Raw genomic sequence first — 14,647 nt, forward strand, 5'->3', positions numbered from 1 at the left:
CACTGGTATGTCTCACTGGCTATGTGCCACTGTTCAATTAGCCTTCACAATGCCAACTTGGCAATGTGTAACTCCCCATGTGCCGAAATTGAATGAACCTCAATGACATCCACTTAAAACAGGGTAAGTGCCGCATTTAAACGAACTTTCTTGACGCCAACTTCGGTCACTAGGTATCTGCCACTGGTTATGTGTCGCTGGTGAACAAACTTCTTCGACACCAGCTTAAATTACTGGCATTTGTCACTGTATATGGGCTGTTGTTCAGTGAAACTCTTTTACGCCAACTTGAGTGACTGGGTATGTTCCGTTCGTCAATTACAAAAAAATAGCCTTTATTACTCGTATCTATCCCGTGCTGGGCGGAAGCGAAGCCGCGTCACCCATAGACAACGTTCTCGGAATATATATTTACACATATGTGGCATGCGGGCACGACGGCGGTGCCACGAACCTGCACAGCGTGTCAAGAGAAGAAGCGTAATAATCGTGGTGGCAGGTGGCGCGGTGTGGTCGCATCGGCGTTCCTCCAACACGGAAGGATAACATTCGTGCTAACATCTGCAAGGTAGGCGTCGTGTTTACGCGGTCGGCACCCAAGACCCATTTCCAGACGTAGGCGGGTGTTGCCGCACGTGGTTTAATGCCAGGTATCGGGACACACATACCTTTATTTTTCGGGGGGGGGGGGTGTTCTGCCCGACGCGCCCACCCTGAGAGCATGAGCAGCACTCCTTGATGCGCGTTTGTTATATGCGGCAGCCACTTTCACGAAGCGTCGAAAGAAGAACGCAGATACCATTACCAGTCATACTGAATAAGTATATTACAACGCATAGCAACGTCTCTCTAGCTATGTGCGATGAACAGCTTATCGGTTACGCCACAAAAACAGCAGCTTTCACACCACCACCTCACGGTAAACAATATGCAGAGCGAAGTTCACACTACAGTTGACCAATCATTTTAACTGCGAGCTTCCTGACACAAGACACGTCCCGTGTACACTTCGCCGCAGATGGCTCCCTGGCCCACACATCACCGTGCATGTCTGCAACCACGCGCATCAAGACCGCACTTCAATGCTGAACGAATGCGGGAAGTGACACAGCGCTCTGAAAAATGAAAGCGCGGAATTCAACATAAACTTGTTTAATTAAGATAATTAGGAACACAACGCTGCTGTTTTGTGTTCGGAAGCTGGCCGGAACAGGCGAACACTCGCGACAAACTCATGTGGCAGTTTGTACACTCGATTTGCTAACAGAAAGTCAACATCATCGGTGAATAATGCGTGGCGACAGATCTCATTGAATAACCATGTGTCAAGCATTTAGTGGATGCTCAAGTAGTGACGCAATCAGAAAGTTAACGCACACGGAAAGTTTAACACGAATACAGTGCGCTGCCCCTGCTCAACATATATTAGAGTGCGCAGAAAGCGCTGTAGATGAGAATGCGCACCCGCAATGGCGCCAACCAAATATAGCAGCCATCGCACCGTGCGTTAGCTCCCAGTTCTTCTATAACTCTTCCTAACTTCACAAGTTCATGTATTCAGGAAAGTTTAGACCTGCACGTGAGGCTTTGTAAAGTGTCATATATATATATATATATATATATATATATATATATATATATATATATATATATATATATATCAATTAAGCCCAAACAAAACAACAAACACAAAAAAACTACGTTCAATCGATATCCCAGCAAAACCTTCTAAAACGACGCCATAAATAAAAATCACAGGCACACGAAGTGCAAAACTGACTACGACTTAACAATGCACTTATACAGCTCATCTTCGTCAACAACCAATGAAACAAACACATAGGCAAAATAGAAACAGCATCGAGAAAACAGTACAAGGAGATTATCTCGTTAGGCACTGAACTTGAGCAAGCTATTCGTTTTCATTAGCAGCACAAACAACGAAATACAGCAGCACAAGAACATGTTCTGCGATATTTGCACAAGTTCAGGAAATAGTATTGATCCCCTAGTAACCGGCCAATTTTTAAACCACGCAGTAATTGGCCAATTCTTAAACAACGCAAATTTCATACACAAATCGTAACAGATTGAACAACGGTATTCAATTAGAGTACCCTTCACAGGAGCACTTTGACCGCGTCTGCAATTAATGAAGCACCAATGAAGACGAGGCATCCATGAGCACCTTACTTCTCACTTTCATGGCAAGCAAAATCATACACAAGGTACAAGTTCTGAACACACGACGCCAAACGGTGGCACATGTACAACCATGGGTGTAATTCTGAGTGACACATTTACGCATAAACAGAACAAATTAGCTGATTTCTCAAACTTGCCACAAGAAAAATAAAAAATTATAACGATGTTATTCCGTTACTGCAGGCGCATAAGCACCAGCACAAGATGTAATATTCACACATAAACAGTGAAACTTAACTTCTTCTAGGCCTTCAAAGTGAGTGTCCTGCTTTCGCAAGCAAAGAAGTGCCTTGAATATGCAACATATTCTCAACATGCACAGGCACACTTGCCCCTGTACTATGAACTGCAGAACAGCAAGATATATTTGTGAACATATTACAATCACATAGATGACTCAATCTGGAAACTATTAATTTTTTACTGCAAAACGCATATTCATCAAATCAACCAGAGTTTCTACTGGCACTAGAAACGCAAATTAAAATTTTGCTTAAATGGAGACAAGCCAAGAAAAGCTGCATTCACTTAGTGCTCGTTTCCATTTTTATAAATTTTGTTCCATTTTCCTTTCCTGCGGCCACTATATCAAAAGAAATAATAAAAATATTCCAATGCCATTCTGCAACCAAACCAAAGCTGCAACAAATAGCAAACTGAAAAACATAAATGCTAAATAGATGGTATTGTGAGTGGTTCCTTTATTTAATAAACGTAGCTTAGCAAGATTACCACCTGCTCGATCGTCTTATAAAAACATAGTAGTCAGCTGTGCGTCAGTCTACATGAACGGCAAAACACTAGCACTGATGCCCTCAGACAAATAAATGCATCACTTGAAAAATTAACATACAACATCAAACGTATTCACAGAGAATATTTCAGTAACCCTGAGAATATATTATGCGCATTGTCTGTGTGCTTTCCACGGACACAAAGGTATATCTAGAACATATACATCACACAAATTTTCTGTTCCCAAATGCCTTATGTGATCAGTGTTTGTACTGAATTAACTGCTGGAGGCAGCTGTAACAACTATGCATTTCTCAGCTACTATGGGTCACGTCATTTTCCTTATATCCGCATAGGCAATAAGGTTGCAAATTTGAAAAGCATATGTACGTAGATTGTACGATCTGCATTTAGCTTACAAATTGGTAGCCCACCAATTTCACACTGGTCCCGGAGAAAGCATGAACCATATTTATACAACTGCATGCTATTGTTGCACTGGCTGATATATGGATGCCGAAAGCTCTATCATCCAAATATTAATTACCACCATGTAGGTGGCTACAATGTTGACTCAATGCTTCTGATAATTCTTCCCTGCACTACATACGGGGCAGAATTTGGCATTTGAAACAGCCGGTCTCTTTGGCAAAAATGTGCTTACTGAAAACAGCTTCCAGCAAAAAATGTGGGATGCATCTTAAAGGTTTAATTTGAAGCAACACACGCGGAACTGTGCTGATGTCCCATCGTTCTGTCCGGATGGAAATTATTTTCATGTGAACTAAATAGGACACAACATAAATCATTCTCAGATGAGGTGCTCTTATCACTAATCAGCGTATTCTATTTTTTACTAATCAGCCTAGCTTTTCAACTTAAGCGCAACTTCAGAAGCTGCCTGATCAAAGTTTAATTATCACAAGGAAATAAAACATTGTTGTAAACATGTAATGGCAGCTTCGACTATATTTCTAAATCTAAACATACAAACTCTCAAAGTACTCCTCCATCAAATGCAAATACAAAGGTAAAGATTTCCCTTTATTCTTGTGACTGTACGGCTATTTTACGCTCATACGGCTATTTTTAGCATAACTATATTGACACAGTCTACAGTACTATCTTCCTCTCACAACACCAAATGAGAGTATTATATTGGCTATAATTCCATTCATTAACTTCATACATTTCAGACAACAAATGTCTTGGAATTTCATTTAGAAAAAGGTATTTGTATTTTTTCTTTGCCGATGCCCAAGTTGGTAAAATTGCCATTGACACAGTACTATACCAACTCCATTGAGCCAGACCGAAGATAACTTTCTTCAATTGTGGGCCAATAGAAGTGGCACCTAATTTTTTTGGGACAGACACTCTAGAAAACCACTGCGTTATTTCAACCTCATGTGCCTAATGGCAACATCTAATGATATCTTCGTTGTTTAAATTGATTAACAAGGCTCAAATTGGGAGTTCCTCAATGCATCGCAAGACTTCATGCAATCATCCGTATGGCGTCCTCCTTTGATGACGTGCACACTAGTCAGCTCAACACTGAACTCTATAGCAAATCTGTCAAAAAAGTTGAAGATATTGTGTGCGCGTCTTCCTAGGTACTAGACAGCCATACACCACTGTGACAAAAGTAATATTGACAAGACAATCTTTTGGTCGCATTACTAGATTGTCTTTTTTTTTTGTAAATAGAGGTCACTGAGTTGTTTAAAAATGCTTGCAACACTGGTAGCACTAAACTTTGGTGCCTGTGCATCGTAGTATTCTGAACGCACATGACGGCTCCAGGTGCAACCTGTTCTTGACATAGCCAAGTACTAACGCTTGTAAGCCAGCACGTCTCATAGCCATGCATTTACACTGCGGTATCCTGTTGAAGGTACACATGAGTGTAGAGCACACGCGAATGATGCCTTCATCCCGCACTTAAGCAAATTGTCTGTGAGTCTGGCATCGTCCGAATTTTCCTGCACACATGTGCACTTACATAAGTTGAGCTAGCACTTGCAGCTAGAGCACCAGCAAAGTGAGAGCCGCACATTGGGGTGCCCCCTGCAACATTGGACTACACTGTACACTTTCGCTGTTCTGAACACATATAGGTGCAAGGCTTCACACAAGCCGCAGACAGCTTTGTTTCCTCAATTCCACTTTTCTTGATATACTCACGAGAGAACTTTTAAGCATACATAAACTTCTGCGCAATACTTCAGCAAACAGCGCAAAAACGGGAAACTGAAAAGGAGCACACGACACAGGCGCTGGCTTCCAACAGATATGTTTATTTCGCAAGAGCGAAATATATATGATCGTAAACTGCATATATTCCTCGCTCCCGCAATAAACAAATCTGTTGGGAGTCAGCGCCTGTGCCGCGAGCCCAATGTTCTATGCCCTGTTATTGCGATATTTGCTGATGTATGTGTTTGTACCAACAAGCCCGGCTAGCCACCATTTTGAACTTCTGCACAATGTCTATTACTCTTATGAAAAATAAAGAAAACATCAAGCACAGATATGCACTGCACCATTTTAGAGATTGAAAGGCCCTTCCTTTCACTGAAAACTGAATGACAGCTTCAAAACCTCCAACAAGCGTCTAAAGAAAAGCACAGCCATCAAGTGGCAAGTACTATTTTGTAATATAAACCGAATTCAAAAGAATTTGCGATGACCAAAGTAACCAACCTGGATGCACTGACAATATGAGTAAGCAGCATCATCTCCAAATATGTGCGCTAACAAAGAACTCCCTATTGTACAAGTGTACAATACCAACAAATAAATTTAAGTCAATAAGAAATTGTGCACATCAGATGCCTCCATGTTTATGATAAATACAATAAAATGAGATTGGCTTTGATGCTCACAGCATAGTTTAATCATTACTAATCGTTCCTTTTTTTACATCACCCATGTAAGTTTAAAGGGTTCTTGAAACATCTTTTGAAAGATGCTTGACAGAGCGAGTCAAATGCAACACAGCTCGGCATGTTACATCTAGCGGGTAGGGTATGATAAGTCTTTTTCCCGATATTTGGGGATCCTTCAGATATGAAGTTACGTCAGCCTAACTCATTCATGCCTAACTAGACCTTTGTGCTCCCACCAGCCTTACATGCTTTATAAACTGTTGTGAATTATTACTCAAATCACAAGAGATTCTTGAATCAAACGACTGACGTTGCCATTACCAGTACAGTGCACCTCCCTGCATGTATTGCACCACTTCACTGCATTTAACTGTATTGCCTAAATATGCAGCATTAAAGTAAACGCAGGTTTATACCGAAAGTGTGACCCGTGCAAAGTGCTACGCTAGTTGCTCTGGTGTTCCGCATAGAACGAAGTACTGAAAATAAGGATTCCTATAAGACCCGGTGGGATCTAAAGTTCGTCGAAATGCGCAATCGCCAGACGTGACCCTGACAACAACACGAATGCGAAGTATAGGTGCGAGAGCACATTAAATGCAAGTCACCTTATTTCAACATAGCTAAAAACGGTGACAACACCTTCAGTTGTGCCTGATGTAAATATCTTCTATCGCGTTTTGTTCCGACAAAGGCGGAGACTACGCGATGCATACAGACAACGAGTGGCGTCATCACACAAGTGTGCCCAGAACCCAACGTTCAGTAGACACACGGAGTTCGCGAACAGACTAGAAATGTGAAATTTGGAGTCTAGCGCTCCGTTCAAACGCGTTTGATATTCCCGCAAGCCAGCACTTTCGGTGTCGATGTAAGACTTGGTCAAAGATCGCCGCTGCCATTCGCGCATTCGTAGAGACCAACGAGGCTTGCGTAGAACCAGTCGGCGGATCAAGAGTACACCCTAGGAAGCGATCACGCGGCCCTGTCCTTGGTGTCGAGGAGGTGTGAGGCAGCCTGGTCGGCGTCCCAGTTGAACGCACGCAGGGCGGCCTCGCACTCACCCCTGCCTGCGATGCCCAGAGACTGTAGCCGTGCCAGCTGGGTCTGCTGCAGCGCCAGCTGAGGGTTGCCGCGAGCCAGCGCCAGCGCGCTCCGGCACTCGGACTCCGAGATGCCCGGAAGACGCGAGCGCAGAAGGGACAATGCTGCCGCCGCCGCAGACGAGCCACCGGCAGGAACCTGCGTAAGGGTCACAGAAATACGCCTTTAAGTATCATCGACATGAAGACTTACCATGGACCTTACGGTAGGGCAAACGATTCATCGGCCGCAGTCCTGAACCTTTTCTGCCTTTAGGTAAGGGTGCCTAAGTGCCCGCGATGTCGTGCGTAGCCATCGTGTTCCTCGGAACACCTATGAGCGACGCAACCCCATAAATCAATAACGCTTCAGGCCGCAAATGTAGTCTACTATTCAGCGTGAGTGAACAAGCTACTGCTAGCCCTGGAAAAACCATCTATACACCAGTATTCGACATGAGTAATGGCGGTATTCAAATATCCCACTTAATGTCGCTGTAAAGACGCATGTCGAACTCTCCGTCGAACTCTCCGTCGCTGGAGTCGAGTTCGACGTAGCAGGCTTTGTGCCTGCACTCGCCACCGCCGCCCTGGTCTGCCGCGAGCGGGGAAGCGCCGCGGGAACGTCGACGGAGACCCCTTCCCACGTACCGTTCTTGCAGTAAGCCCCGAGTTCTACGAAGTCCGTGTGACGTCGATTCCGGACCATGAACCTGTGTGTGTGTGTGTGTGTGTGTGTGTGTGTGTGTGTGTGTGTGTGTGTGTGTGTGTGTGTGTGTGTGTGTGTGTGTGTGTGTGCGTGTGCGTGTGCGTGTGCGTGTGTGTGTTTGTGTGTGTGTGTGTGTGTGTGTGTGTGTGTGTGTGTGTGTAAGTCGTCCCGCGGAGAGGCGGCTTGTTTACGATGCCTGGACGAACGTTTCCGTCACCGTGGAATCGAGGGGGGGACCGAGTGTCTATAAACCGCTGTTGTGCAGATGCTCGGCACACTTTCTCAAGCAGTCATGTTAGACTGACGTACTTTCTCTCGCAGTCATGCTAGACTGATGACCTGCATGTAAATACTGTAAATAAACCCATATTCCTCGTTCTCGATGACAAGCAGTCCTTCCCTTTAACAACGTCGTCAGCGTGGATAAGTTGGACGACGGCATGGGCCAGCTACCTTCTAATTCATGCCGGACTCCAATCTTGACAACGGGTTACGAGCGATGGGATTGAGCCCCCAATCCTGACAACATGTAACCTTCAGCTGATGCTGTAGTCTACACAGAGACCCCTCGCGTCTGCAGAAGTTTACAAGACCGCTACAGACATTAGCAAATAAATCTGGCAGCACACGCTGCCAGATTTTATTCGCTTCGCATCGCAAATTTTGGGCCTTTCTAAGAAAAAAGAGCAAGGCAGTTAGCCATATTGTACACGAGGGGAACACTGTCAACGAAAAGCACAATTTTGCGCATTATTTTAATCAATACTTCAACAGTGCTTTTTTCTAACTCTGATACTAATACACTACGTAACCGTACGCCATGCAACTCTGCACTTGCTATTGTGTCGCTATCAGGTGTTGTTTTAATGCTACTCAACCTTAACGCTAAATTCTCCTCAGGTCCAGATGATATACCTAACGTTTCTTTTATTTTGTTTTGTTTTGTTTTGAAGAGGTATGCCAAAGCATTAGTACTTTTTATAGTTATATTTCAAATGTCTTTGTCTTCGGCTACCCTGCCTAAAGATTGGCTTTTGGCACGTGTTGTGCCTGTACTGAGAAAAAGTGACGCCACACTATAGTAACAAGTTATCGCCCTACATAAGTACAGGTTCATCATGTTGCAAGCTACTTGAACATATCATAGCTAATGAAATTATTAAATTAATAGGTGATAACAACATAGTTTCTTCTTGCCAACACAGTTTTCGCAAGGCTTTTTCCCCTGTAACACAATTAACAACAGTTATTCACTATTTCGCTAGTGTTCTTCATAGTACCGGACAAATTGCTGTAATATTTTTAGATTTCAGGAAAGCCTTCGATCTTGTATCACATAGCATGCTTATTAACAAACTAGAATCAATTAACCTTCCAACCTACTTAGTGAATTGAGTAGCTTCTTATCTGACTAACCGCATGCAGTTTATTTCAATTAACGACCATTCATCCTACGAACTTCCAGTATCGTCTGGAGTGCCATACAACAGGGCAGTGTACTTGTCCCTTTACTATTCTTGATATAAATGACAATACGAATGAAATTAATTCCCCTGTTCAAATTAGATAATTTGCGGACGGTTGCGTACTGTACAATGAAATTAACTGCCAAGACGATCTATTATAGTACTAAACTCTAATCTCCAAAGCATCCTTTCTTGGTGTCGTCGGTGGAGCACGGAATTAAATTCCAGTGAAACAGTCTACATGTCCATAACCAAAAAGAAAATTAACAGAACTGTCGTTTGTCTACAAACTAGGTTCCGAACTGCTTACGGAAGTCAACGAGTACAAGTACTTGGGAAGCACAATAACCAACAAACTCAGCTGGAGGACTCACATTTCAAGCATACGTAACTTCTCGTTCAGGCATCTTTGCTTTCTCAGACATAAGCTAAAGCATGCACCTCCCAGTACTAGGTTAACGGCTTATACATCACCAATTTGAACTAAATTCGGATACCTCAGCATTGTCTGGAATCCCTATACAAAAACTGACATCGATACTCTTGCAATCATACACCTTAAAGCTGTCAGATTCATCTATTCTAAATATCGTAAAAGTGACTCTCCCTCTAGTTTAATGACACAGCATAACATTCAGACTCTTTATTTACGAAGAAAAATACAGACTGAGATTTCTGTTTTCGCTCAAACTGTTTCTCTTGTCCGTAAACCCAGATCCTTATTTGAAGCCACTTAAAGCGCGTAGAACACTGCATCGTCACTCTGACTCTTCAACACCTTATCACACCAACACTAACGTTTCAAATACTCGTTCTTTCCACGCACCATAACAGATTGGAACAACCTACCGTTTTCACAGTTATCTAATGCTGATTTTTTAGAACGTATAAGTATTTGACATCGCTGGCACTAATATACTGTGAATTTATACTCACACTTACCAGTTTTCTTGTGTTCGGTTACCCTGTGTCTAGTCAGCTGCAGTAACGGATGTGTAATTTTTTTATGTGCGTGTGCGACATATTTTTTGACAATTTCGTTGTGCTTCAAGTACGCAAACAACTTTGTAGATTATTGCGTTAACTGCTACGCTTCATTGCCCTTGTACATAATGTTGCTCAGTAAAGTGGAAAGCTGGGCTAGTTGGTGAGTGATAATCATACCTTGCTGGTGAAGCAGCGCACTGACACGGACACAGTGAAGACAAACAGGAAAAGACAACACTCGCTGCCCTCGCAACTATTTTATTTCAGAACACATACTTCATATTTATATACCTGCGCACCATCAGGCGTCAAAGAAAATCAAGGCAAGATTGAAGGCATTTTTTAAAAATCATTTGCCCGCGCATACTCGGGCGACAAAGATATGGCACCTATCTATCATGGTGTGCAATCCTATCGTAATTTGTTGCAACCCTAACAACCATTTTTATTACACAATTTTTTTTCTCTTCTCTTTAGTGTACTTCCAAAAAGGCAACCTCACCATGGCTTAGATGTACAGATGGCTGACTGATACAACCCTCTCTCCTCTTGCGAATATGAAAGGCTTCGATTATTTCCCTGGTTAGCTGATCCTTATGGTGTGATAAAACTGTGGTATCATTGTAAAGCGGCCAGCACCCATGCTGTGAGCAGTGCCCCTTAATGTGGGAATGAATGTTTTCCCCCAGTGACCTTTTGTGCTCCAAAAGTCTCGTGTTTACACACCGACCCGTTTGGCCGATGTATACTTTTCCACACGATATGGGCAAAGAGTAGACTACGGATGAGCTGCACTCGACAAGTTTTTCTTTATGATTGACTGTGCACTTACGACCATTTACTTTTACTTTTGTTGAAACTCTACGATCCAGTCCGGCACATATTTTTCCGAGTTTGTTAGGCGCTGAAAAAAACTACTCGTAGACCATATCTGCCACCTACTTTTTTTAAGTTATGCGCAATTTTGTGTGCATATGGTAGTGACACAATTTTCTTGCAGTCAATCTCTTTCTGTTGCGCTCTTTTTGATAGCCATTGCGCACATAACGAATGAACTTATAAGCTGATGTACATAGTACATGTTTCTCATATCCAGCATTCTTTAGTCTGATAACCTGTTGACTGAAAGTTTCTTTTATTTTTTTCCGGGCAAGACTTAGTTAAGACCGCCCTCAGACACGAGAAAGGCGGGCAACGACCACAAAAAGAAGCCCGACGCCAACCTACTGTTTAGGAAGGGGAGATAGAAACATGGCAACTGAAGATAGGAACAGCAGTAGCGGGAGAAAGAAAATGAAAGACTGCCGGTCAAACTCTTTACAAGAGAATGATAAAGAAAACAGAAAAGGTCTGAGGGCTCGTCAATCACAAAAAAGGAAAGTGAACACGGAACACACACGGATAACGAAGTCAGTAAATTCTAGAAAAGTAAGGACGGTGCGATGAGCATGGTTGCGTCGAGAGGAACAGCCACCGGAGGCCAAGAAAACTACAGTCCATGAGTAGCGACGTGCACAGTGCGAGGAAAGCAGGAACCTCTAATATCAGGTGTTCATGGGTCTCGCAGGAACAACACAACGGGCACTTCCTTCTCAGTAGAGAAAACATTATGCGGATCCAACGCGCTGTGGGAACCGGTGTAAGCGAAGCTTTCTGTGCTGATTGCTTTCACTGACGACAATTAGCGCTGATGTTGACCGCGTATGTTTAATTTCTTGAACGTTTATCCAACACGAGAGCAATTAGTTAACGTTAAACGTTACCTTGCGTGCACCACTGCTCTTTGCGTAATACAAAAAACACGTAGGGCAGTGCCAGAGAGAGCATATTCATTGCCGCCCATGGAGCATCACATCGTGGCAGAAGTATTAAACTCTAATTGAAATACGGGGCCGTACGTACCGAAACCTCCGTCGGATTATGAAGCACGCTGCAGTGGCGGACACCGTACTAATTTTGAAACCGCGGTGTTCTCTTTAACGTGTCCCAAAATCTAAGCGCACCGTGCGTGTTCTATTTCCCTCCCGGCGAAATGCGGCTGCCGCGGTCGGGATCAAGTCCGCGACCTCGAGCCATAGCCGCAAAGCTACCGCGGCGGGCACAGAAGTGTTGATTTGACGCGCCGACGATTCCGTGATGTCGCCTAGACCCTACGGTGTGCTTTAATGCGGGTCCGTTTCTGCGCGCCGTGTGCGAGTTGTCTGCTTGACAAATTTGCATGGTGTTTATGTTTCAGAAACAGCAGGTACGTACCGTACCGTGACCTTGAATTCATCCAGTTTGCCCGCAACCGCCATATAGACCTTTTCATAGGGCGAGGAGGAAAGGGCGCGCGGCGAGCCTTTCCTCCTCTCTGGCTTGTGCGATCCGGCGCCGCGCTGCTTGAAAGTATTGCTGTCGCGTGCTGCCGAACGAGTTCGAGATGTTTTAGATCGTACTTTGTGAAATTCAGGCAATGCCCGTTCATATCAGGTCGTCAGGGAAGCCTTTCGGTGCATCGGTAACTACAGTATACGCGGAAGTATCTCTTGGGGGCGCGAACATGTGACGTGCATTATCAACCACGGTGTATGTGTTGTGAACTATTTTCAGTATATCCGTTTAAATTCAACGAAGAGAACCGGTGTCTCTGTATTGCCAGCATGAAGTGGTTAATCAGCTCACTATCTGATTCCTTGGCGTAGGGACTAAAACATAAGAACGCATGCTCGTGTACCGCCAACCTAAGGCAATCACGAAACATCTAAGCGGCAGCCGCTATCAAATATTTGTGATGAACCGGCATCGTTCTCACGCATTTCAAGTCTAGTAGGCTTGAAATCACTATATGTCTACACTAGCCACCTGCAAGAAGCCGATGGCGCTGCTCAACTCATCGATCACTGCTGATGGTGAACCAGCATATGATACATATATAAACTATGTGCTTCGGCATTGCCTTTTTGTCCTGTAAAGCCATAATATCCGAGAGGGATCGCATAAAAGGAATGCGATGGCTATTTTTTTAGGACGAAACTTCTGTAATACGTGTGAGTGTGTAGTAGAGAACGGAACGAACAAGCCGACCATAATGTCGAGACTTGACAAATTCGAAAACAACGTGGCCAACCTAAGTCTTAGAGTAGCCAAACTGCAGCCAGTTACCACCGCAGGGGCCCCTATATAATTGCGGTCGCATCTGATCAATTCCGCGACGCCGCTGCAAGCACCAGAATAGCATCTGGGGTCGTTCAGGCCGCCACCCCACGACCAGTCCAAAATAGGCAAACACGGTAAAAGAGGCGCGCTGACGATATGGCAGTCGAATTGCAGGAGTTACGCCGCAAAAAAAAAAGCGGTCCTTCAGCAACACCTTAAAAGCAAATCGAAAGCCGATGTAATAATGCTACAAGAGAAGAGACACACGAATAACAAAATTATCAGGTTACCAAGCCATTGGTCCCCCATCCGGGGAGAACCGCGCGGTAACTACTTTGGTCAGGAAAGGCATAGTGGTCGTTCGTCACAACATTAAGGTTGCGCAGATTGAACAAGTATTCGTAGAAATTATACCTAAAAGCATGAGCCAATCAAGCACGTTTATCCTCAATCTATCCTCAATTTATCCACGCACGAAGCGTGGGGCTACGCCTAGACGAGAGCCAAAGACAAGGCTTTATGGCAGGATATACAGGAGACTGCTATTCACAGCGTGTTTACAGGAGGTATTCGGAGACCTGGATTGGGAAGAATTGGGGATAAAAGTTAATGGAGAATACCTTAGTAACTTGCGATTCGCTGATGATATTGCCTTGCTTAGTAATTCAGGGGACCAATTGCAATGCATGTTCACTGACCTGGAGAGACAAAGCAGAAGAGTGGGTCTAAAAATTAATCTGCAGAAAATTAAAGTAATGTTTAACAGTCTCGGAAGAGAACAGCAATTTACAATAGGTAGCGAGGCACTGGAAGTGGTAAGGGAATACATCTACTTAGGGCAGGTAGTCACGGCGGATCCGGATCATGAGACGGAAATAATCAGAAGAATAAGAATGGGCTGGGGTGCGTTTTGCAGGCATTCTCAGATCATGAACAGCAGGCTGCCATTATCCCTCAAGAGAAAAGTGTACAATAGCTGTGTCTTACCAGTACTCACCTACGGGGCAGAAACCTGGAGGCTTACGAAAAGGGTTCTACTTAAGTTAAGGACGACGCAACGAGCTATGGAAAGAAGAATGATGGGTGTAACGTTAAGGGATAAGAAAAGAGCAGATTGTGTGAGGGAACAAACGCGAGTTAATGACATCTTAGTTGAAATCAAGAAAAGAAATGGGCATGGGCAGTGCATGTAATGAGGAGGGAAGATAACCTATGGTCATTAGGGTTTACGGACAGGATTCCAAGAGAAGGGAAGCGTAGCAGGGGGCGGCAGAAAGTTAGGTGGGCGGATGAGATTAAGAAGTTCGCAGGGACGACATGGCCACAATTAGTCATGACCGGGGTATGGTCGAGAAGTATGGGAGAGGCCTTTGCCCTGCAGTGGGCGTAACCATGATGATGATGATGATACAGGAGACAGGCCTGACCCTCATC

General features: G+C 44.0%; 1 protein-coding gene across 1 annotated transcript in view; it reads right to left on the bottom strand.

Moving 5' to 3' along the window:
- Positions 1–698: 698 nt before the first annotated feature.
- Ack (activated Cdc42 kinase) overlaps positions 699–14,647 on the bottom strand; it is a 121,592-nt gene continuing 107,643 nt past the window's right edge. Inside the window, exon 8 of the mRNA XM_075695001.1 lies at positions 699–7,073. Within this exon, the coding sequence (XP_075551116.1) occupies positions 6,807–7,073 (267 nt within the window). The 3' untranslated portion in view covers positions 699–6,806. The remainder of the gene's footprint in view (positions 7,074–14,647) is intronic.

The sequence above is a fragment of the Dermacentor variabilis genome, chromosome 6, assembly GCF_050947875.1.
Source record: "Dermacentor variabilis isolate Ectoservices chromosome 6, ASM5094787v1, whole genome shotgun sequence".
In the NCBI taxonomy this organism is placed as follows: domain Eukaryota; kingdom Metazoa; phylum Arthropoda; class Arachnida; order Ixodida; family Ixodidae; genus Dermacentor; species Dermacentor variabilis.